Raw genomic sequence first — 22,172 nt, 5'->3', positions numbered from 1 at the left:
TCTAGGATGATCAATCTCGCCTTTGTATCCAAGTCGTTGTACACTTCCATCTCCTTAGGGTCAATTGGTTCTTGGCGAAATCCTAGATCATGTTGACCTGCAAGACCAACTTGATCCTTTCCTTCCATGGACTATAGTTGGACAACCCTTTCAACCTGTCCTCGTACTGGAGACCAGCCTGCATCTTCGACATTGTAGTGAGCCCTTCACCTACAATGTGACCAACTCCCTCTTAAGCTATACTTCGTTGTTGTAATATTCCTAGGGAATTTTTACAGTAAATAACAAAGCAAACACAGACATAAAACCACAAAAATCAAACACATGAATCAGACCATGAAATCTCACCAAAATCTACACTGTTGAGCCATTTTATTATAATAAGAAGAGGGTACAATGAGGTGTTGGAAAGAATGCACCTGGGGCTTGCTAAAGGCAAGCTAGCTAAGCCCAAATGAACAATAAGAAATCCCCCTCAAATTTGTTGTTGTTGTCTCTTGCCTCTGCACTGAAACTACCTAGAAATATGTTGCTGGTTGTGAAAAACTGCTTCTAGGGCCTCCTTCTGTGCTCAAAAATTTCCGAGAAATTAACCCTGGGCTCTCCACCAAATACCCAGAATAACCCACAAAGGAATTGGCCAAATGTTGAACTCGAAATTTCGGCCCAAATTCCCCCTAGCTCCTCTAGCTACTGGCTGAGTTGGGACCCCTATTTGACCCCTCAAATCTGCCCAGAAAATTCTGCAAAATTAATCTCGGACTCCTCTCACCAAACCGAGAAGGGGTTTGGCCTGAATCCACCAACCCAAAATTGGTGTGTTCTCCTCCAACTGCTAGCCCAACACCCAATTCAGAAATCTTTGTTAAATCCCTCCTCCAAAACTCCTCCATTGAGTTGGAAATTCCTACAATATTTCTCCCGAAAGAGTAGTGAGAGTCCAACCTTCAAATCCCGCTAACACTAAGTAATTTTATTGTTGCAAGTTGAGCCCAGAAAATGACTACACAAGCCCTAGGATGGCAAATTCATCCCACGCTAAAGCAAGTACCTCTAGCCCTGAAAATTACTCCATAATTTCGTCCTTCCCCAAGGAAATTTCTTATAAATTCTCAAAGGGAAACTCTTCATGAATCTCCTCCTCCAAGCACCACAAATTAGCTTTTGCTTCCCTGTCAAGAGGTAGCAAATACGACCCAAGTGATAGCCTCCAATCCAACCTAAAAATACCTATCCAAACTCTAGTCTAACTATAAGAGAATTTCCTACAAAATCCCAGAGCCTCTAATCCATGCTTACTCCCACAATGTGCTCGATGGAGATACCTCTGCATCCAAGAAATGTGTACTGCTAAGTAACTCCTGCAATGATGGCCAAAGGAAACTCTGAATTGATCTTCCCAAATTTCCTCACTAGGGAGACACTCGAAGTAATCTGAAATGAAGGTGGAATTCCCGCTCGGAAATTCCTTGCGCTAAACAACACAGTTGTCTTGGCTAAGCAGTTGAAGAGAACAATTGTTAGATTGTAAAATGATCAAAGATGCTCAAAAGTGAGACCCCCAAGCTCTATTTATAATTTGTTGGTCCCTTCTCTCCTTGTGGTCCCCACTCTCTCTCTCTCCTAATTCACACTTCCTTCTCTTTCATCTCTTCTCCAAGAGTGTGAGTTCCCTCCTTGGGTTGAATTCTCTTTCTTGTGCCCCCCATATTCCCTTAGAGCCGCAATTTTTCCTTTTTCCTCCTAATTCCCAATGCCGGAATTGCGTCCTCTCCCAAAACAGATCTCTAATGCTAAAAATCAAAATTGGAAATATTACAATCCTCCCCGCAAAAATTTCTTGTCCTCAAGCAATGCGTGAACAAGCGCTCCCCCCTTGATTTTTTATCACCACTAACATCACCAGCAATATCGGGGTCCCAAATGTGCCACTAAGTCATCCCTGGTCTTTGCATTGTCTGGTCATGAAGGAATCCCTCGATATCCGGATCCCAAGCCATCCTGATCACTATGGAGCACCCCTTGCTCCGTTCACTATCGAGCGAGTTATAGGTACTAGAAGCCCTCGATATACTATCAAGAAGTAGAGCATCATGATAATGTAGGACTTTGTCCAACACCCCATGAAGCTGCACTACCGAGTAGTCCACCTCCTACACTCCAAGGGGAAACTCCTCAAGATACAACTGAATCCTCCTGGGGATGAAGTCTCTCTTGCATGGACTTCCCCTAATATCCTCTTGTTGGCCAACCTACCATGTTGATGAAGTCCCCCATGTCATCAATGAGTCTTCAAAGCCCAATGGAAGATCTGAATGATCTTCCCCTGTAGAAATCAGCTCATCCCCAAGGGTAGTTGTATTGCCAAGCCCTATGATGCCTGAATCCCATGCTAGTCTAAAAAAGGTGCCACTATGTTATCGTTGCGCAACTCTGATCAGGACGCTCTGCCCCTCATGCACAAATTGTATCCTCCTTTCTTGGGACCTGATGGAAAAATATCGATGGAGTCCCAACGCATCTGGACCAAGCACCTCCATGATGTCACATCCTACCCATCCAACACTCACCCTGATCTGTAGCAATAACAAGGGAAACCAACCTTGCCATGCGATAAAGGCCTCAATGCTCCCCCACATGTCAAACCAAGTGTGAGCTGGGTCATCCCCTATCTTGATCCCACTCATCACGAAACAGAGTGTCCAATCAACCATCCAAACCCTTGAATCCCACAACCAAAACAACTGTGGAATAGTTCTGACAGTTGATGGAACCATCCTGTACCACGTCTCAGGTTCCTGCGTGCAATCAATATATGGACTCCATACATCATGGACCAATCTGGTGCGCGCAACACAGCCCTGCGCCAACCATACCACACAGTGGGATCTGTCGTCCTGCCTCCTAAAAGTGGTCCCCAATATTGCCTCGAGTCTAATTATTTGACTGTAACAAAGGTCCACCAACTATTGTAGATGCTCCAGAGACACCTCAGAATGTCTCACCAAAAGGAAATTATGCATCACCCTGAGTGTGGGCCCAAGGGTGGTGCAAGTGCCACCTTTGCTGAAGATCGAACTAACCCCAAGCCTGCATCCACCAACTCGCATCCTGACCATATGCCACAACTGGAAAACCTCTCCTCCAATGCACTGTGTCCCATCCAACTGTCTTAGATGAACCTCATGGATCCTGTTGCTCGTGATGAGAGCATCAAAAGATGATATCCAAGCCCCCTGTGTCAGTGTGCAATTTTGGAGAGTGATAAATGGAAGCTCACGGTCAGCCCTGTGATCAACTCGCTCTCCAAATCGGAGTGTGCCAAACCCACTGGTGTGCTTGATGCCCTCCTCAAGAGATCTCTCTGGCGGAAACACTCTAACAACCTGTTGTGCATCATCATGCGGGCTGCACACAGGTACGTAACGTACCCCTACACTCCTCTGCATAGCACTGAACTCCATGGCACAACTCCATACACCATTGGATACCAACGCTCAATACCATGCCCCCATGTACCATAGGGAATCCCATATGTGCCCATGCGTCCACCACACTGCCAATACACCAGCCATGAAGTGATCTACACCTTCTCATCTGCCCTGGTAAACCTGAGCGACCTAACTCCACACCTGCTAGAGGGGATATCTTTGTTGTGTCGATCCTCGGTGACTCTTGTTCCCAATACCCCAATGGGAGAACATCATCTCCATACAATGCCCGATCCAGTGGCCTACCCATGCCACCTTCTCCCACCAGCTCCTACCAGAGAATGCTAATCATCTTGCGACCCCTTGCGCAACCAATATGCCAATAAAATCCATGGAGCTTGCTCACAAACCGCCTGTCTGCTAGTGTCGACCGGAACTCCTCTAAGGAATGCATGTGCTCAGTCACTGGGTCGAGTACCTCATCAATGCCATAGCCATCCCGTATGTCTGATATTGGATAGGGAGCCCCACCTAGATCCCAATGCCAACATGGGCCCCCAATATCCCCGATGCCTGAACGTGCCTGCTGACTCTCACCCCGGCCTATGACCAACTCCATATGCCTAGCCCACTCCATCGAGCATGAATCAGAATCTCTCTCCATCCAACCCCAAGGGAAGGATTGAGAGCATGAACTCTCGTACACGGAACTAACCCTCTATCATGCAAAGGTTGCACCCTGTGCAACTCATGTCGCCTCATCTCACCATCTTGGTCAATGCATACAATCTGTCGAGGTGACTCTGCCTCTCCCTCTCCAATGTGCAGTGGTAACCTACTAGTACTACCAGCATCATCTATGTATGTCTGAGTAGGGCTACCCCGTCGCTCCAATGTGCACTCCAGCTGAACCATTAGGGAACCCAACCATTCCCCAACGCGAGTCAGTTTGGCCATTGATTTGGCACAAACTGCACTCATGCCCTCCAGCTCCTCATTCTGCTACAGAATGGCCTCTCGCACTGTCGTGGCCTTCTTTCTCAATGCTAGAAGGTCGACTCGAAACTGATGAAACTGTGGAGGGCGGCTATCATCTATAAACTTGGTCACCACTCTGGACCCCTCCATCTCTTCTGATACCTCGTCAATGACATGTATGCCTCCAAGCACCTCATCAACCTGTTGTGGGCAGCCATCGCCTAGAACCTCAGTCATAGCACTGGGTACCTCATGAACTGTCAGCATCTCATCAATAGATGGCCCTCTAAGTGTATGCTCTACTCCCTCAACCAAGGTGTCAGCTAGAACTACCAAAGAGGTCTCCAACAATGGTGACCCCTGTGCCACACTAGGTATATCGATGTGCCCCTCACCATCCTGTGTGCCCTCCTGCTCAACCTCCTCCTCAAGCTCCTGACATCTAAATCTCGGTCTCCACCAACAGAAACGCCCCCTGGTCTCACCCTTTAACTGCCCTCCTCTACAGGATGATCTCATCCTTGACCTATGGTTCTCCTTCTCTAGCCCATCCAAAAAATGAGGCATGGTAGGATAGCCAAATTGTCCATGCGTATGGGTGTTGTACTGTTGGGTTGTGTGTGCTTAGCTTCTTTGCTGGTTTTGTACCATTTGCTGCATCCCCTCTAGGACTTGTTGGTTTTGCCTCCTCAACTTTCGGTTCTGCCTCATTAACTCCTCCATGATCCCCTGTGTACTTTTCCCTTTCTATGTCATTGGAGTGCCCATAAATTCACTAGTTACTATGCATGCATGGCCAAAACCTCCATTATCTTGTTAGCTCCCCAACAGCTGGCCAAGATCGTGCTCTGATACCACTATAATATTCCTAGGGAATTTTTACAGTAAATAACAAAGCAAACATAGACATAAAACCACGAAAATCAAACACATGAGTCAAACCATAAATTTCACCAAAATCTGTGCTACTAAGCCATTTTATTATAATAAGAAGAGGGTTTAATGTGGTGCTAGAAAGAGTGCACCTGGGCTTGCTCAAGGCAAGTTAGCTAAGCCCAAATAAACAATAAGAAATCCCTCTCAAATCTGTTGTTGTTCTCCTAACTCTGCACTGAAACTACCTAGAAATATGTTGCTTGTTGTGAAGAATTGTTGCTAGGGCCTCCTCCGGTGCTCAGAAAATTTTGGAAAATTAACCCTAGGGTCTCCATCAAATACCCAAAATAACCCACGAATGAATTGGCCAAATGTTGACCTCGGAATTTCGGGCCAAATTCCCCCTAGCTCCTCAAGTTGTTGGCTGAGTTGGCACGCCTATTTGACCCCTCAAATCTGCCCAGAAAATTTTGCAAAATTAATCTCGGGCTCCTCTCACCAAACCCACAAAAACCCAAAAAGGGTTTGGCCTGAATCCACCGACCCAAAATTGGTGCATTCTCCTCCAACTGCTGACCCAACACCCAGTTCAGATATCTCTGCCAAATACCTACTCAAAGCTCCTCCACTGAGTTGGAAATTCCTACAATATTTTTCACGAAAGAGAAGTGAGAGTCCAACCTTTAAGTCCCGCTAACTCTAAGTAATTTTATTGTTGCAAGTTGAGCCCATAAAATCACTGTGCAGGCCCTAGGAAAGCAAATTTGTCCCACACTGAAGCAAGTACCTTTAGCCCTGAAAATTACTCCATAATTTCGTCCTTCCCCAAGGAAATTTATTGTAATTTCCTGAAGGGAAATTCTCTGTGGATCTCCTCCAAGCACCGCAAATTAGCTTTTGCGTCCCTGTCAAGATGTAGGAAATTCAACCCAAGTGATAGCATCCAATCCAGCTCGAAAATCCTTGTCCAAACTCTAGTCTAACTATAAGAGAATTTCCTATGAAAACCTATAGCCTCTAATCCACGCTTGCTCCCACAATGTGCTCCACAGAGATACCTCTGCACCCAAGGAATGCATACTGCTAAGTAACTCTTGCAATGATGCCCAAAGGAAACTCTAAATTGAGCTCCCCAAATTTCCTCACTAGGGAGACACTCGAAGTTCTCAGAAATAAGGGTGGAATTCGCGCTCGGAAATTCCTTGTGCTAAACAGCACGGTTGTCCTAGCTAAGCGGCTCAAGAAAACAATTGTTAGATTGTCAAATGATCAAAGCTGCCCAAAAGTGAGACCCCCAAGCTCTATTTATAATTTGTTGGTCCCTTCTCTCCTTGTGGTCCCCACTCTCTCTCTCCCCCCTAATTTGCACTTCCTTCTCTTTCCTCTCTCCTCCAAGAGTGTGAGTTCCCTCCTTGGGCAAATTCTCTTTCTTGTGGCCGCCACATTTCCCTATAGCCACTATTTTTCCCTTTTCCTCCTAAGTCCCAATGTCAGAATTCCATCCTCTCCCAAAACTCATCTCTAATGTCGAAAATCAAAATTGGGGATATTACAGTTGTGCACACCCTAATTCACTATCCCTCAAAGTAGCTCAAACACACTTTGATACCATGTTTTTCCACGATCCTAGTGTCTAGGATAGAATCTTAGGTCACTAACGCTACCAAATCAAGAATCACAACGAAATTCTACTTTGACAACAGAACAATATAATGCAGTAAATCAATCACGTGCACAATAAGAACAATAACAACAATATATGTAACCCAACATCGTTATATTATCAACATATAATACAAATATCTAGGGCTCCTGTACTAGGGATAATGGCCCTCATACATCACTAGTACAAGATACAAGATACAATGACAATCTTATTGATCTAGTGCACAATCACGGCCTCTATGTCATATCTCGTTATGTCGGTCCGTCGCTCCCGATCTGCAGTAATCACAACTCTGCCTTTATCAATGAACCAAGTCTATCTGGCCACTGAACACAGCTCCTCCTGCTCTCACGCTGATCATAAGTCTATCTACACATCAACACATCGAGACTTCGTTTGTGAACAACTCCCTCTGCCCACTATTTCTCCTCAGCTACTCAGCGTCTTCTTCCCACTATAGCCTTCCACTGTTTCTATATGAAGACCAACATAGGGCAGAAGGGCTGCCACCTATCACTGTCAAGAGTCTCTTCTCAAACAATGAACACGAGCTATCAAATCTACTCCTTTGGCTGGACAAACCTTGAGCTCCAATTTGCCTCCTCTAATAGCCTCCTTTGTCCCTCAAGGAGCTACTTAGGCTACAAATCCTTCACCCAACTCATAGTTGTCAAAGTTTGTTTCTCTAGGGCTACTTTAGACCCTTTCTCATTGCCCTCCAATAGTCCACAAGGTGCCCAATACAACCAATCTTCCAATATGGTCCAAAACCAGACCTAACACCTATCAAGAACACAACAAACACGTACCTTTTTCTCAATGTTTTAGGGTCTACTTCTTTGTTGTCATAGTTGACCTGGTTAGGGCATGACCACAATCATTACCAGACCTCTTTTACTGCCTAGAAGTCCTCTCTATAGTTGCAGGTTCCTTTCTTTAAGGAGTTGCTCCTATACGCTGGGGTGTTGGGTTGTTTCTAGCCCTCCAAACTGACTTTCGGCCCTCACTTAGGGTTGTGGCCCATCTCATATCTTTGCACAGTCATGCGGCTCCTCTTGCAGAGGTCTGCCCACACAAAAATGTCACCAAAACAAGCATAGAAAACGCCTCCTTTCACACAGCCCTGCTCTTAGACAAATTCAGCTTCCAAACAGTCATGAAGATGCCCCTACAAGCCTTCTTCTCCTTCGTTGGTCCTGCCTCTTTTGTCTGCGGCCTAAATAGAGAATATTCTCTTCTTATGCTAGCTCCTCTCTTGCTTTGTGTTGCACTCTTGGATGTCCCTTATGACTCCAAACTCAGCTTCTATTTATACACAATAGATGGGCTCCAATGAATTGCACAAAGAGGGCTTGCCAACCTGTCATGTGTCTTGTCCAACTCAAGCCTACATGAACCTCATGCTGCAAGCCCACACAATATCTTCAAAAACTCATATCTCCACATAGACAACTCAGAATTCGATGATTTTTGTTGTGTTGGATTTATCTCAACGTCCTCTATCATCTCCATCCATCAAATGTCCAATAGGCCTCATGGATTCACACCCACATGCTTCGCTGAAAAGCTCACATCTTAGGTTCCAAGCCTACAATGCCCTATTGTGGTGCTCCAACCTCCAAACCTTGAACCCTAGGGCTTGGAGTACCTCCCACGCTATCAAAAATCAAGATAGCATGATTCAATTCATCACACTAGCATGAGAAGAAGAGGATAGAGTTAAAAAACTTTGATGATATATGAACTTTTATGGTACATGAGGCCTCTAACATATCCTCAGGCATCGAGTCTTCAAGTGGTCTTCAATGGTCAATAAGCTCCATCTTCCCTCTATTTATATAGTTTAGAGGGGGTGCAAATAGACATGACCATTGGGGCAAGGCCGACTTGTCATGTAGGCTGACATGGATTCTAGAGGGGTTTCTGATTGAAATTTACATATTGATTTTTTTTCCCTTTTTCTTTTACAATAGGTCCAAATGGGAATTTGACTCAACAACCTAGAAGCACGAAGAACATGTTTTTCTAGAAAAATAATAATACTAATTTTCTTTTTCCTTTCTTTTTGCTTTTTACATAGATACATAATGGTACAATTTGCAAATACTGGACTTAGTTACATTCTCCAACACGGGATGAGCCGCATCACTCCCTTCTACTTGATTTCCATGTTGACCCTTTGCATCCTCTACTTGGTTCTCCATGGTTTCTTCCTCTTCTTTTTCTGAAAGGTGAGGGTCAGATACTTGCCATCCCTTTGGCTTATGGCCCTGCCTCTTTTTCTTCTTTGAAATTCTTTTTTGCCTATGGGCATGTGTTCCACAAGTGTCTTGTTTGAAAACATATTCGACACCTAAATGTTGTGTTCTCATAATCTAACACTTGTTTCCACTAGAAGTTCTTTTGTTTCAGTTGAATGTGGTCAAGTAAACCTTTGTTGAGGTCTATCTCTACATAAACTCTAGCGAAAGTGAAGATACCTTTCTATGTTCTATCAAGGTCCATCCTTTCAAATTTTCCCAAAGTATTTCTAATATCCTCTAGGACCTTGATGTGGCAAAAAGGAAGAGGGAGATTGGGTAGTCTCAACCATACTGGCATTGTTGAGACTACCATATTTGTGGCATCATATTCTAAGAACCATGGAGTATTGAAGAGTCCAAGTCTGCCCCAAAACCATGGCCTATCATTTAGGACATTCTCCATATAATTTCATGTATCAAACCGGACGATGAAGAATCCTTTGGAACATAAATTGATGTCACAGTTGGGGTCCCAAGAAGTAAAGACCCATTGTTGTAATGCTTCAAATTTAGGGCAGAAGCCATTGAATCTGCATTTATAGCATTGGATTACAGAACAGTAAAAAGAGAATTTACCTTTGGAAGACTTACTTCCATGGCTGGATCTTTTCCATTTGATATACTATGTAGGGTCTTGGATTGTTTTGGATCTGATTTGTTGGGATAGAAGCCTTCCCTTGCATGGCATCCTTGAAAGATACAAATCCACTGGATTTCCATATCTCTGAGCTCCACCACACAATCTTAGATTTAGAATAATGGTAGATCTATGCACTATTTCGTAGTTCTTTATGTAGGAGTCCTATAGCACTTTCCCTTAGAGTATAAGAAACATTAAAATCCTACACATATACCTGGACTGCTTTGAATGCTTTGTTTCAAGTTTTCCATCAGATCCAAACTCCCGATCCAAAAAATGGAAGTATTCCCGCTAATATTGTTTAAGGAGATCTAAAAAGTATCCTTTTCCATCTTTGTCTGTCTTTTGACCAAATTAGAGAGGGAAAAAGGAGAGCGATTATGGTGGGTGGGTGGATCCATAATGTATATAGGCCACTTTAGAGTTGTTGGCCCCAAATCTGATAGAGCAGATCAAGCACCTAGGCTCAGATAAGAAAGATGAGTCACCAACCCAGTTGGGATTTCTTTTCGTGGACCCCCCACACTATCATCTGCGTCATAAGCCCTTGTTCTCAGAGCTCTCACCAGCATATTCTCACTCTAATCCTACGTTACCGGATCCGCTGGGGGCATTGGGTGATACCTCGGATCCCCGAATCCGAAACGGGTACGGGTACGGATACGGTGGGATCCGTACGATCACTAAACAAAATGTTCATCACGCAGTTCAGTTGGTTTTTTTTTTTTAACATATATATGATATACGTTAACATATATTAATATAAGTTTGTAACAGTTGGGTTTTTTTTTTTAACATATATGATATACGTTAACATATATTAATATAAGTTTATAACATATATGCGGTAGGTTTTATTTCTGTTTTATTTTAATTTTTTTTAACATATGTGATATACGTTATACGTTATCACATAACACTTAGTCCAGCGTGCTCAAAAAACATAATCACTAAAGTGTGGGTTAAATATTAAATTTTTTTTTTTATAAATAAAAATTAAATATGGTAGGCCCCTAAATATTAATTTTTTTTTTTTTATAAATAAAAATTAAATATGGTAGGCCCGTGGGCAGTAAACTATATAGTATATTAATATAATTTGTAAGTTATAAATAAAATTTAAAAAATATTTTAGGTTTATAACTTTATTTTTATAATTTTATTTTAATAATTACAATTTATATCAATTATCAATTATTTAATATGTGTATTGTTTTTTTATTAATATTTAAATTTTATATGTTTATTAGTTTTTAAAATTTTAAATTATGTATATATATAATATTAATAATTTAATTATTTATTTATTTAAATTTTAAAATTATTTATTATAAAATAATAATTTAGAGTTTTATATATATATATATTTTTTTAATTTTATTCTAATTATTTTAGTTCTAATGTTGTGATTCATGAATGGTTTTGATTTTAAACATCAAATGTATTTTTAAAAATTTTTAAAAATATTATTATATATTTTTGTACTCGCCGTATCCGGATCCTGGCTTTTCAAAAATCCAACGGATCCGTATCCGGATCCGGATCCGGATCCGTATCCGTATCCGTATCCTGGTAACTTAGCTCTAATCAAAACGACAAGGTCTCATGAGTATAAAAAACTCGATCACTCATTTTCACAAATCCATTGTCAACCATCGTTGTGAAAGAGTTTGTTTCTACTTCTACTAGTGATGGAAACCTTCGCTTTCCCAACAATTTGGCGGTCGCCTAACATATGAAACGAGAATCCATCCTCCCTTTCTGTGATAGGAACCCTAGAGCTCTGAGTCCTCATCATACTTCCATACTCTGCAAAACATACAATGCTCTGGTAACTTCCAATTGATCCGCTGCAGCAATAGGCTCCACCATAAACCGTAGTTGCACTCTCCATTCTCGCTCCTTCGTTCTAATTCAATCTCCCCTACTCTGAAAATCTTACTATCACCTTCTTCACCATAAAAAGTGGCCTTTCTTGCTTTGTAGGGATGCAAGCCTTATGATTCTCTCCTTCAGTCCCCAAAAAATCTTTTGATGAACCCTTTTTCCCAAGCATATTGCTGTCCCCCTACATCTATACCCCCAAGCTGTTGGAGAATCTAGCCGGGCAGCTATTTAAACCAATTCTCATTAACCTTAAAAATTGCTTGTGAACTTCAGTTATCTTCTTATGGTTCTTTATTAGATCTTTTAATCAAATAATTATCAAGAGATAAAACAATAAAGATAATAAACACAAGAAGTAAGCTCTAAGCCAGGGAAAAACCCCTCCAAGGGAAAAACCCAGAGTGAATCTCTTCTCTTCTTATAGAATCTGCTTCGAATGAGAAAACCAAGACCCAAACTCCTAGACTAAGTCCTCCTCTGAGCACCAAGTCAACCCTCAAAGAATCTCTTCCAAGTAGATCAAAGATCAACCAAGGCAACAAGGGTCGATCCATCTTCAACCTGCTTCAAATCTCAGCTTCAGCACCTAACTCAGATATGCAATTCTCGGCCCTGCAATAGCTGCAGAAACCCTAATTCCTTCCCAATTGTGAGAGAATAAGGCTCAAAATCAGATCTTTCTTCCTCTTCTTGATTTTTCCTTGTTTCCTTGACCTTTGCTCTTGCTTCCTTCTTGCTCCTTGCTTCAGATTGAACTTGTCTCTTGTGCAGATCGAATCTATGTCAAATGAGGTCAAATTTGCTTCTATATATATGTCTTTCATGAGGTCGAACAACCCTCTTTAGGCCGACTTCTCACTGGTAGGGCCGACTTGTGCTTGGAGGCTTATTTTGACCTTCTAGACTCAAAATAAATTCTTTTACAAGTTACAACTTTCCCAATAGGGTCTTATATAAATGATATTGACTCTCTTGACTCATGACAATAATTCTTATGACATGACAAACCCTAGAAGCATGAAGAACATGCTTAACCTAGTTGACCAATCAAAAGAAGCATGAAACCCATGCTTGAAAATAATAATTTTTCTTTCTTCTTTTGCTTGTTACATAAGATATACATAATGACATGAGTACAATGACAATTATGAAGACCGAAACTAGTTACATTTTCCAACACAAGCCATGTTCTTTCACACCATCTCCCTTTATGTTGTTGATGTTAAGACCTGTATCACTTGCTTTGACAACATCAAGAGCACATTATAGTCATGAGCATTGGCAAGGCAATCATTAAAGGCAGCCTTGATATCAGATTTCTCAAACATGGTATGTGGTTCCTCAAGTCCTACATTATTGATTTTTTTATCATGTTGTTTACTTTGGTTTCCCTCGGACTCGGTCCCAACGCATCATTTTTCTAAGTTCTAGTGATGTGCTCATCAATTTTGAAGTTGTGGGATTCCACGTGCAATTAAATCGAAGCGCAAGTCCTACATTTCCATAAGTACAAGGTTGTAGTTCTATACTTCCATAAGTGCAAGTTATACTTTGATATTGCCTCAAATGCAAGGTCATGGTACCATGCACAACATAAATGGAAAGTGATAACTCCATAATGCCATAAACGTAGGGTCATAGTAGCATACACCATAAATTTAGGTCTCAAACTCTATTGTATGTGCCCTAAATGTAGAGCCATTTTTTAATATAGCCATAAATGTAGGGCCATGAAATTGTATACACTATAGTAGAACATATAGTGCAAGAACATACCATATTTACATGTCATCATTGATTATTGAAACAATGCATGTCAACATCTTGAGTGCAAGTTGTCATTCTCATAAACGTAGGCAGCCCTCATAAATGCCAATTTGTTGTACATTGTAAATGTTGTAAGTCTAATGTGTAATGGACCATATGTCTAAATTCAAGGCAACTACCAAGAAATAGACATTTGAATATTGGAAATATATATTGGAAAGAATGCACCTGTGCGTTTAAGAGTTCAGTGGTCTACAACACAAAAGAGTAATGAAAGGCAACTACCAAGAAATAGACATTTGAATATTGGAAATATATATTGGAAAGAATGTACATATGTGATTAAGAGTTCAGTGGCCTGCAACAATGAAGAATAGTGTGTGTGGATTGAGTTTGTGCCCCTTGGATCCTTCAAAGAATAATATATAAGTAATAATAATCAATAAATATTAATAAATTGTAAATAATAATATAATTAATGTAATGACCGAGAAGGTTGTTGTTGGAATTTCTAAGTCTAACCCGTTAGAAACCCTTCATGTACTTTTATGATTTATTTTTGCCTACTTGTTCTGATTAATTAACAAGTTATTCACCATGTAAATACTAAAAATAAATACAAGTACATGCTCAACACATTACAGATCATCAATTGAAGGAAACAAAACAAGTACACAAGTGACGCTGTTGTTTTTGGACCAATGGCCCCAGAGAAACCCAATGCAGGAAAACTGGTGCAGCTATCTAAGGGTTTTAATTATTAAGCAGTTTCAGAATACAATCTAGGTGCCAAAACCAGCTCACCCAACAAAGAATAATCTTGGCAGTAGTACCTCTAAGTCAGAGACAGATGTTCTAGCTGAAACCCCAAATAAACACTCCGACAGCTCCCAACTCCAATCTGCCACACGAAAACCCCAGCGTCTGCCTCTAGAGACTGCGTCAGCGCTTTCTGGCCCAATGGACCCTAGTTTGCCCTGCATCAGCCTCTGGAGGCACTGCGTCAGCCCTCAGAGCCTTTGCGTCACACACGTTGTCTCTCTGAGGCACTGCACAGCTCCCAGCTGCCTCAGCGTGAGCCCTGGCTGGCTCTGCGTGAACCTCTAGCTGGCTCTGCACCCCTCTCCCGGCTTCTGCGTTGATCCTCTTAGTACTATCTCTGCCTCTTTGCTTCTATATTCACTGCCCCTCAATTGCAACTCTGATCACTCTTTCAACTTCCTCAACCAACCTGCCCCAGAAAATCAAAATCTTGATCAACTCGGTGTATTCTCCAAGAGACCCTCAAGCCTCCTCTTATACTTTTCTCGTTGAAAATTCAACGGCCGAGATTAAATCCCTAATCAACGGCTAAGATTAGCTTTGGCTTGATCCATGACTTTTGGACCCTTCTAACACAGTTTTATATTAATTCACATTAATATTTTATTTTCCCTAAGTTTAGACTTAGGGACGCCATTAAAAATATTAATTATTTTAATATCTCCCAAATTGCTTAGAATCTGCCCAAACCATTTCTGGGTATTGGAGATCTCATGTGCTTAGCCTCTCCACCAATTTTCATGGCTAGAGCACATCCGATGCTACCCCAAATCAACACTCCCTCTTAGCGAACATTGTGCTCTAGTAATACTCCTCACTGAGCATCACCCTGATCATCTAGCATTGGTCCCTGTGCTGATGCTAGGCTTGCTGCCCAACATCCTCTGCATCATGTACTGCTACCCATGGCCCTGCCACTGCCACTGCTGCATTTGTACGACAACCCCTCTCATCATGCTGCATCGTGCTGCCCATAGCACTACCACTGCTAACCGTTGCACTGCAACTTAGTTACTAAGAAGTAAGTAACTGATCTCCCAACTCTGACATCTCTATCAGGCTAGAGACACCCTCAATGCTGAAACTCCCTCTGTCGCTGACAAGTGCTTCCTCTCTGACCTCTGCGCTGCTGCAACAACTCCATGCATCTCGCACTACTGCCTCACGATGTCTTGGGACTCTTGCACTGTAGCCCTCTCTGTCGCTTCATCCGCATCTATCTCTACCGACATCCGCCAATCCTGCTACTCCTCTTCGGGGCTCCCGTAGCAAGGTATAATCCAAGAGGTTGGGCACCTCAAGGATCCTGCCCCTCATCGCCTATAGTACGTCTGACTACAGCTCGATGTCTCCCCACTTCCTCTCAAGTGGTGTGTGAGCACTCATGGCACAATCATCATCTGTCTCCACTTCCTTATCCACCCTTGTTGGCGCTGCCTTGGTCTCGGAAGCCTCTCCTTTGCTTTTCTTCCTCGGACACTGGCTCGCATAGTGACCCAGTTCCCCATAGTTGAAGCATTTGACCTTGGAGAGGTCCTTCTTCTTTCGTTTCTCCTGCTTTCCCTCAGATGCTAGGGTAGCATCCTCCTCTTCCTCCTTCTTGATTCTGATCCCCTTGTCGTTGCTTCCCGCCTTGCTTAGCCTTTTGATTTCTTCTTGGTGAAGAGCCACCCACATTTCCTCCCAATCTGGAATGGTCGCCCTACCCAGTATGCTCTGGACAAACACCTCCCAGTGTTCTGAGACTGCATTCAGGGCTATTCTCACCATCAATTCTTGATCCAGCGTGGCCCCTATGGAAGTCAGCTGATCCCGGATCTCCTTCAATCGACCGAGGAAGGTGTCGATCTGTTCTCCCTTTTGCATCTGGTATGACCGCAGCTGATTTTCTAGTAGCATCTTCCTCTGCACGGAAGTATGCTGATACAACTTCTTTAGGGCCTCCCACATCTCATTTGTCGTATTCTTCTCGACAATGTGTGGTACTACATGGTCCTTTACCTCGTCAAGGATGATGCTCTTGGCCCTCGCCATTACATCCTCGTACTTATCGTTATTAGTCGAGTCAACTGGGACTGCTATTGTCCTTAAGGCGAAGTGCTTGAGACGATTCCTGTCTAGAATGGATAAGATTTTGGCCTTCCAGACTATGAAGTTTGAGGCTCCATCCAATCTATCCTGGTCTCTTACCACGTTCACTGCCATCTCGTTGCTCCTCTACTTCCCTTCTGGAAGTTCTCGACGTGACTCCCTCTGAGTCTCAATTGCCCTCCTGGAAACCCCTTTGCCAATGTCGAGATGCCTCCACTCCGTTCCTTAGTGCAGCTGCACAATTGATCTGGATTTCTTGGCTAGAAATCCTCGCCAGCAACTCCCTCCTCCTTGGTCTTGCCCTGTTAGGTACTGTTCTGACTACAGTACCCCACCAGCTTCACTCTGCAACTTACCCACAACCTCCTAAGCCCCAGCAAACTGAAGGTTAGAGCTTCTAGGCTCTGCGCAATCCCAAACCAGCAAATTTCGCACCTCTTGGCCACGGGCGTCAATCCTTCTTGACTGAGAAAGATGATCTGGCACTATGTAGGTCGAGTCTGCTTCCCTCTACCATTGCGTTGATCCTCTTCCCAACTCAGTCTTGATGACTCAGGCACTATGTGTCCCCTTCCTTGCTGCTTCTCTGCTCAGAACAACTTCTGTCACTCGGGACAATTGTTTTTTGTTGCTGCTACTATGCTCAGCTGATGTCCTCAGTTCTTTTGTGATCTGCAACCACCCTCTGATACCATGTTTGAATTTCTAAGTCTAACCCATTAGAAACCCTTCATGTACTTTTCTGATTTATTTCTGCCTACTTGTTCAGATTAATTAACAAGTTATTTACCATGTAAATACTGAAAACAAATACAAGTACATGCTCAACACATTACAGATCATCAAATGAAGGAAACAAAACAAGCACATAAGTGACACCGTTGTTTTTGGACCAATGTCCCCGGAAAAACCCAATGCAGGAAAACCGGTGCAGCTATCTAAGGGTTTTAATTATTAAGCAGTTTCAGAATACAATCTTGGTGCCAAAACCGGCTCACCCAACAAAAAATAATCGTTGTAGTAGTACCTCTCAGTCGAAGACAGATGTTTCTTCTGAAACCCCGGAGAAACACTCCGACAACTCCTAGCTCCAATCTGCGCCACAAAAACCCCACCGTCGGCCTCTAGGGACTACGTTAGCCCTTTCTGGCCTATCGTCACCCTAGATCACCCTGCGTCAGCCTCTAGAGGCACTACGTCAGCCCTTAGAGCCTCTGTGTCACCCACGCTGACTCTCTGAGGCACTGCGCAGCTCCCAGCTGCCTCTGCGTGAGCCCTGGCTGGCTCTGTGTGAACCTCTAGCTGGCTCTGCATCCCTCTCTCCTGGCTTTTGCGCTGATCCCCCTAGTACTATCTTTGCCTCTCTGCTTTTGTATTCACTGCCCCTCAGCTGCAACTCTGATCACTCTTTCGACTTCCTCAGCAAACCCTGCCCCAGAAAATCAAAATCTTGATCAACTCGGTGTATTCTCCAAGCGACCCTCAAGCCTCCCCTTATACTTTTCTCGTTGACAATTCAACGGCCGAGATTAAGTCCATAATCAACGGCTAAAATTAACTTTGGCTTGATCCATGACTTTTGGACCCTTCCAACATAGGTTTATATTAATTCACATTAATATTTTAGTTTCCCTAAGTTTAGACTTAGGGACTCCATTAAAAATATTAATTATTTTAATATCTCCGAAACTGTTTAGAATCTGCCCAAACCATTTCTGGGTATTGGAGATCGCATGTGCTTTAACCTCTCCACCAATTTTCATGGCTAGAGCACATCCAATGCTACCCCAAATCAATAGTTGTAGATTTCCCCTTTAGTTGAGGTGATATTCCCTTGACATATAAGAAATCATCAAAGAAATGTTGTCGGAAGCAAATGCCATATTCTATATCAAACATGTAAAAAGATCTCCTAACTAGTTGTATTAGTATTCATAACAATGTTTCTTGATTTAACTTTCAAATCTTCAATAACCTAGAAAGCAAGAAATTATATTGATGTCCTCAAATGACCAAAAAAGGTCAACAAGCACCATCAAAAATGTAGGAGAGCCTAAGGCATATTTTGAAAAGGAAAGACAAAAAACAAGACTTTATATTAGTGAAAGGACAAATAACAAACTAAGAAAGGTGTAAACTAAAATATGTGAACCTTGGACAACAAAGTAGAGATCAATCCTGTGTAAAAGGAGAGAAAAAACAAGCATTCATGTAGTAGAGAAGGTTGGCTAAGTTACATGCAAATGCCGAGAGAAGAGTAGATCATCTTCTATATTAGAACTGGAGTAGTAGTCAGCCCTACAATATCATGAGAGCACTAATGTTGAGCTTTATAATATCTTTTGGAGAATAGCCTAGGTTAATGGGGCCAGGCTAGATTATCTTAGGGGAAAGTTAAGTGCTCTTTGTTAAAACGTTCAAGGGCAATAGATTCCTAATGGAAAAGAGAAATTGGGTGATGGTCCTCTGTTTGTGAGATCTATGTTGGAGTACTCTGCAAATGACATTTCCAAGTGATAGATGTGGGCTTATGCTTAAAAATAGGAACTTATTTAGTGATTATACATTAAGGGCTCTAGCATCTCTCCCCTTAGGAGAAGTCGTTACCTTTCAATGAGGTCATGTTACTTATTCACATGTTTCCCAATAACATGCATCATTCCTTATATATCTTTCTATAATGAAGAAACTATCTAGCTTTGATGCAAACATCTTACCATATTGGAAGGGCATTGAAATACATCATATTTCTTTTATCATCTCTAGTCCTCTATCTATTTCTGAGAATTTTTTAGCATATTATGTCCTCAATCCAATCCATGGGAATTCGAGAAATAGAATTATGCATCACTTTGAATATAATGATAATTGTTGTCAAATGATTTCAATAAGAGAATGTATTTGGTGCATTCCATCACATTTTGCTGCTATCTCAAGTTGTGCAATTTCTTGATCTTCTTCTTGTATTATGTTGGCAAAAAATTCCCTCAACTTCATAGCCATCTTGCTCCTACACTTTATCTTCTATTGACTCTTTTGAATATGCTTGCATTGCACAAAATTCTACCAAATGGCAATGTCTCTTCCACCTCATACTGAGAAACTTCTAGCTCTAAGGGTATCCACCTTTCTAATTCACCAATCCAATGTATCAATGCTTATGCTTTCAAGCTTCCTTCATAACAGGAACTTCTATCTTTGTAGAGTTCTCATTCTTCGTCAATCTCACTATTCTCTCTACAACATCACCTTCTTCCACTACCTCTTCTTCTTCTTCCTTTGTTATGTGCCTATATCTATAGCTTCAATAGTTTGTTTCCTATCCTCTAACATCTTTACTCTTCTTAACACATAATTATGTGTTATTGTCATTGTATTTCCTTTTCTTTCCATTTCTTCTCACACAACTTATATCATTTTATATAAGAAATTCCTCTTTCCTTGATCTCTCATCTCCAAAACTCAGCCTTGTTCTAATACCAAATGAGGCAATTGAGGTCATGATGTGCCCAATTCTCACCTTTATCGCATGACCTGCAATTTAGTGGTCACCTAGAAGTCGTGCAAGCACAATGAAATATGCATTCTCTCACATAACTAGATTACAATCATAGGATTTAAGTAGACTACTCATTTTTCAGTGTTCAAAATGCATAGATTATACATTGCAAACTTTGAGCTCTCAACAATTTATATGGCTACAATCAGTGGAAAACTCCCTTATTAGATTGGCAAACCCAACCCAAATGTCTTTCATGCTATTTATTCCCATAGTTGGTTTCTCAACTTCCATTCTCTCTCTTTATCTACATTTCTTACTATTCACCTTCAGCTTTTGTCATGTCATTTCATCTATCTTCAATATGTTTCTCTTTGCATCTGTTTTGTTGTCTTCTTGACACACTCACCCTCACATTCTTCTCTGCACACTTTTCTTCAACTACTTAAGTCGATTTTTACACTTGATCATCAATAGACTCCTCGATGGTGCCATCCTTTGCATCCTGCCTTCTTTTGCACCAATATCGTCAGTTGTCATCATATTTTGTTAACGCTTCTCCACATTTGCTTCCTTGCATCACCCTTTCATGCCACATGCTACCTATGCTCTTGGACTTTTTAGGTATACTCATACATTAATAGACCTTTAAAGTTGTGAATAGGTATTTAATAAAAATGTTTGCAAGGAGCACACTTTGTTTATGGAAACACATTTTGTAAGCCTCCCGTTAACATATTAATATAAGTTTAGTATCACCTTTATGATTCTAAATGTGATGTTAGATTGTGTTTGAACTGCATGCATGAACTTCTTCTTAGACTCAAGTTACAGTAGCTCTTTAGAGATCATATAGGTTGAGAGTAATAACGATTCATAGAAAGAAGACCAGTTATTTTCATTTTTAATGGAATAATCTATGAAAATCTCTTTATTGTAATGAAGACGTTTCTTGTTCACAAAGAATATTCAATGATTTTATTTCATTGTAAATTTGTTTTGAGCTTCTAAGTTAATGTTTTAACAATGAATGCTCCTTTCCAGGTGCTTGGACAAGAAACCCAATTTGATTCACTCCATTGGTTTACTTCAGCAACACAACACTTCAAGAAGAAGATATTCCATTTGGAAGGTGATACAGAGGCAGGGCAAACACGAGGTGGCCTTAGTGGACTAAACCTATGGAACCAAAAAACCCTAACAATTTTAAATGGAGAAACCCAAAATATAAAAGCGGTGAGTTATTTTTGGTCCTTTCAAATGTAGTTGTTTTCAACTAATTTCTCAATATATCTGTTAATTGTTTTGAATTGCAAATTTGATTAGCATATGACCAATTCTTTACCTTGGTTTTTAATATCTTGCAGGATGTAAAGCAACTTCAAAAATATCTAGCAGAGTTAGAGCTTATCCAATTTGGTTTTGTATGTGCAAGAACATTCTTGCATTAAGTCTGCAATAAATGTATGTTTTTATGCATGTTCCATGTCATTATAGATACACTATCTAAGTAAAAAAATTATAACCTTATTTATGCCTATTGAGGATACACTCTGCTTATCCCTGTAAAGATCATTTTAGACTAGTGTGTGATCTAGCACGAAATGCTTTCCAACATCAAACACCCCTTTCAAGGTCCATCCTCATACACTCAAAAGTTGGTGAGCAATGGTGGTCTTCCAAGGTAACTAACTACCTTAAGATCTTGTCCCTAGTCTCACTGCTATTAGCTTCAAAGGTTGTTGGCATTTATACCAAGCAGTGCCATGAAAGAAATAAAATGAAAGTCCACTTAAAAAAGAAAAACATAGTAGTGCTTTGTTCAACTTTGGAAGTAGATGTTTAGTGATAACTAATTTTTTGCTCATTATTGTTGAGGTCTACAAAATGTGAGAATGTGTTGCTAAATATTTTTTATAAATTGTGTATGTTGAAACTTTATTGTTAACTTGTGTATTTGATATCAAAGCTCATTATATTTATTTATATTTCCAATTACTATCATATCTATATGATCTTAACTTCTGGTTCCATTACTTGCCACCAACAAAAACTTACAACTACTCTTGATCTAGGCATGCCCCTAAGGGCATGCTTCCCCTCCAATAGGGGATCCACATCTTAAATTCTTCATTACAAGTAGTGCTTCTGTCTTTCTCTTGCTTGTAGCCTAGTTGGATGATGAATAATCTTTGAAAATGTGACCAACTCA

The 22,172-nt window shown here is 41.2% G+C and overlaps 1 protein-coding gene across 3 annotated transcripts in view; it reads left to right on the top strand.

The window, feature by feature from the left end:
- The window catches only part of LOC149218477 (uncharacterized), a 500,716-nt gene extending 478,950 nt beyond the window's left edge, over positions 1-21,766 (top strand). For all 3 annotated transcript variants that reach the window (XM_089384075.1, XM_089384076.1, XM_089384074.1), the window contains 2 exons: positions 21,005-21,196; positions 21,328-21,766. In XM_089384075.1, the coding sequence (XP_089240201.1) occupies positions 21,005-21,196; positions 21,328-21,411 (276 nt within the window). In that variant the 3' untranslated portion in view covers positions 21,412-21,766. The remainder of the gene's footprint in view (positions 1-21,004; positions 21,197-21,327) is intronic.
- Positions 21,767-22,172: the final 406 nt, after the last annotated feature.

This window comes from Pinus tabuliformis, chromosome Q (genome assembly GCF_031772625.1).
Source record: "Pinus tabuliformis cultivar Carrire ecotype Pingquan chromosome Q, CPIR1, whole genome shotgun sequence".
NCBI lineage: Eukaryota > Viridiplantae > Streptophyta > Pinopsida > Pinales > Pinaceae > Pinus > Pinus tabuliformis.
Note: the sequence above shows the minus strand (reverse complement) of the source record. Positions and strands in the feature narration are given on the sequence as shown.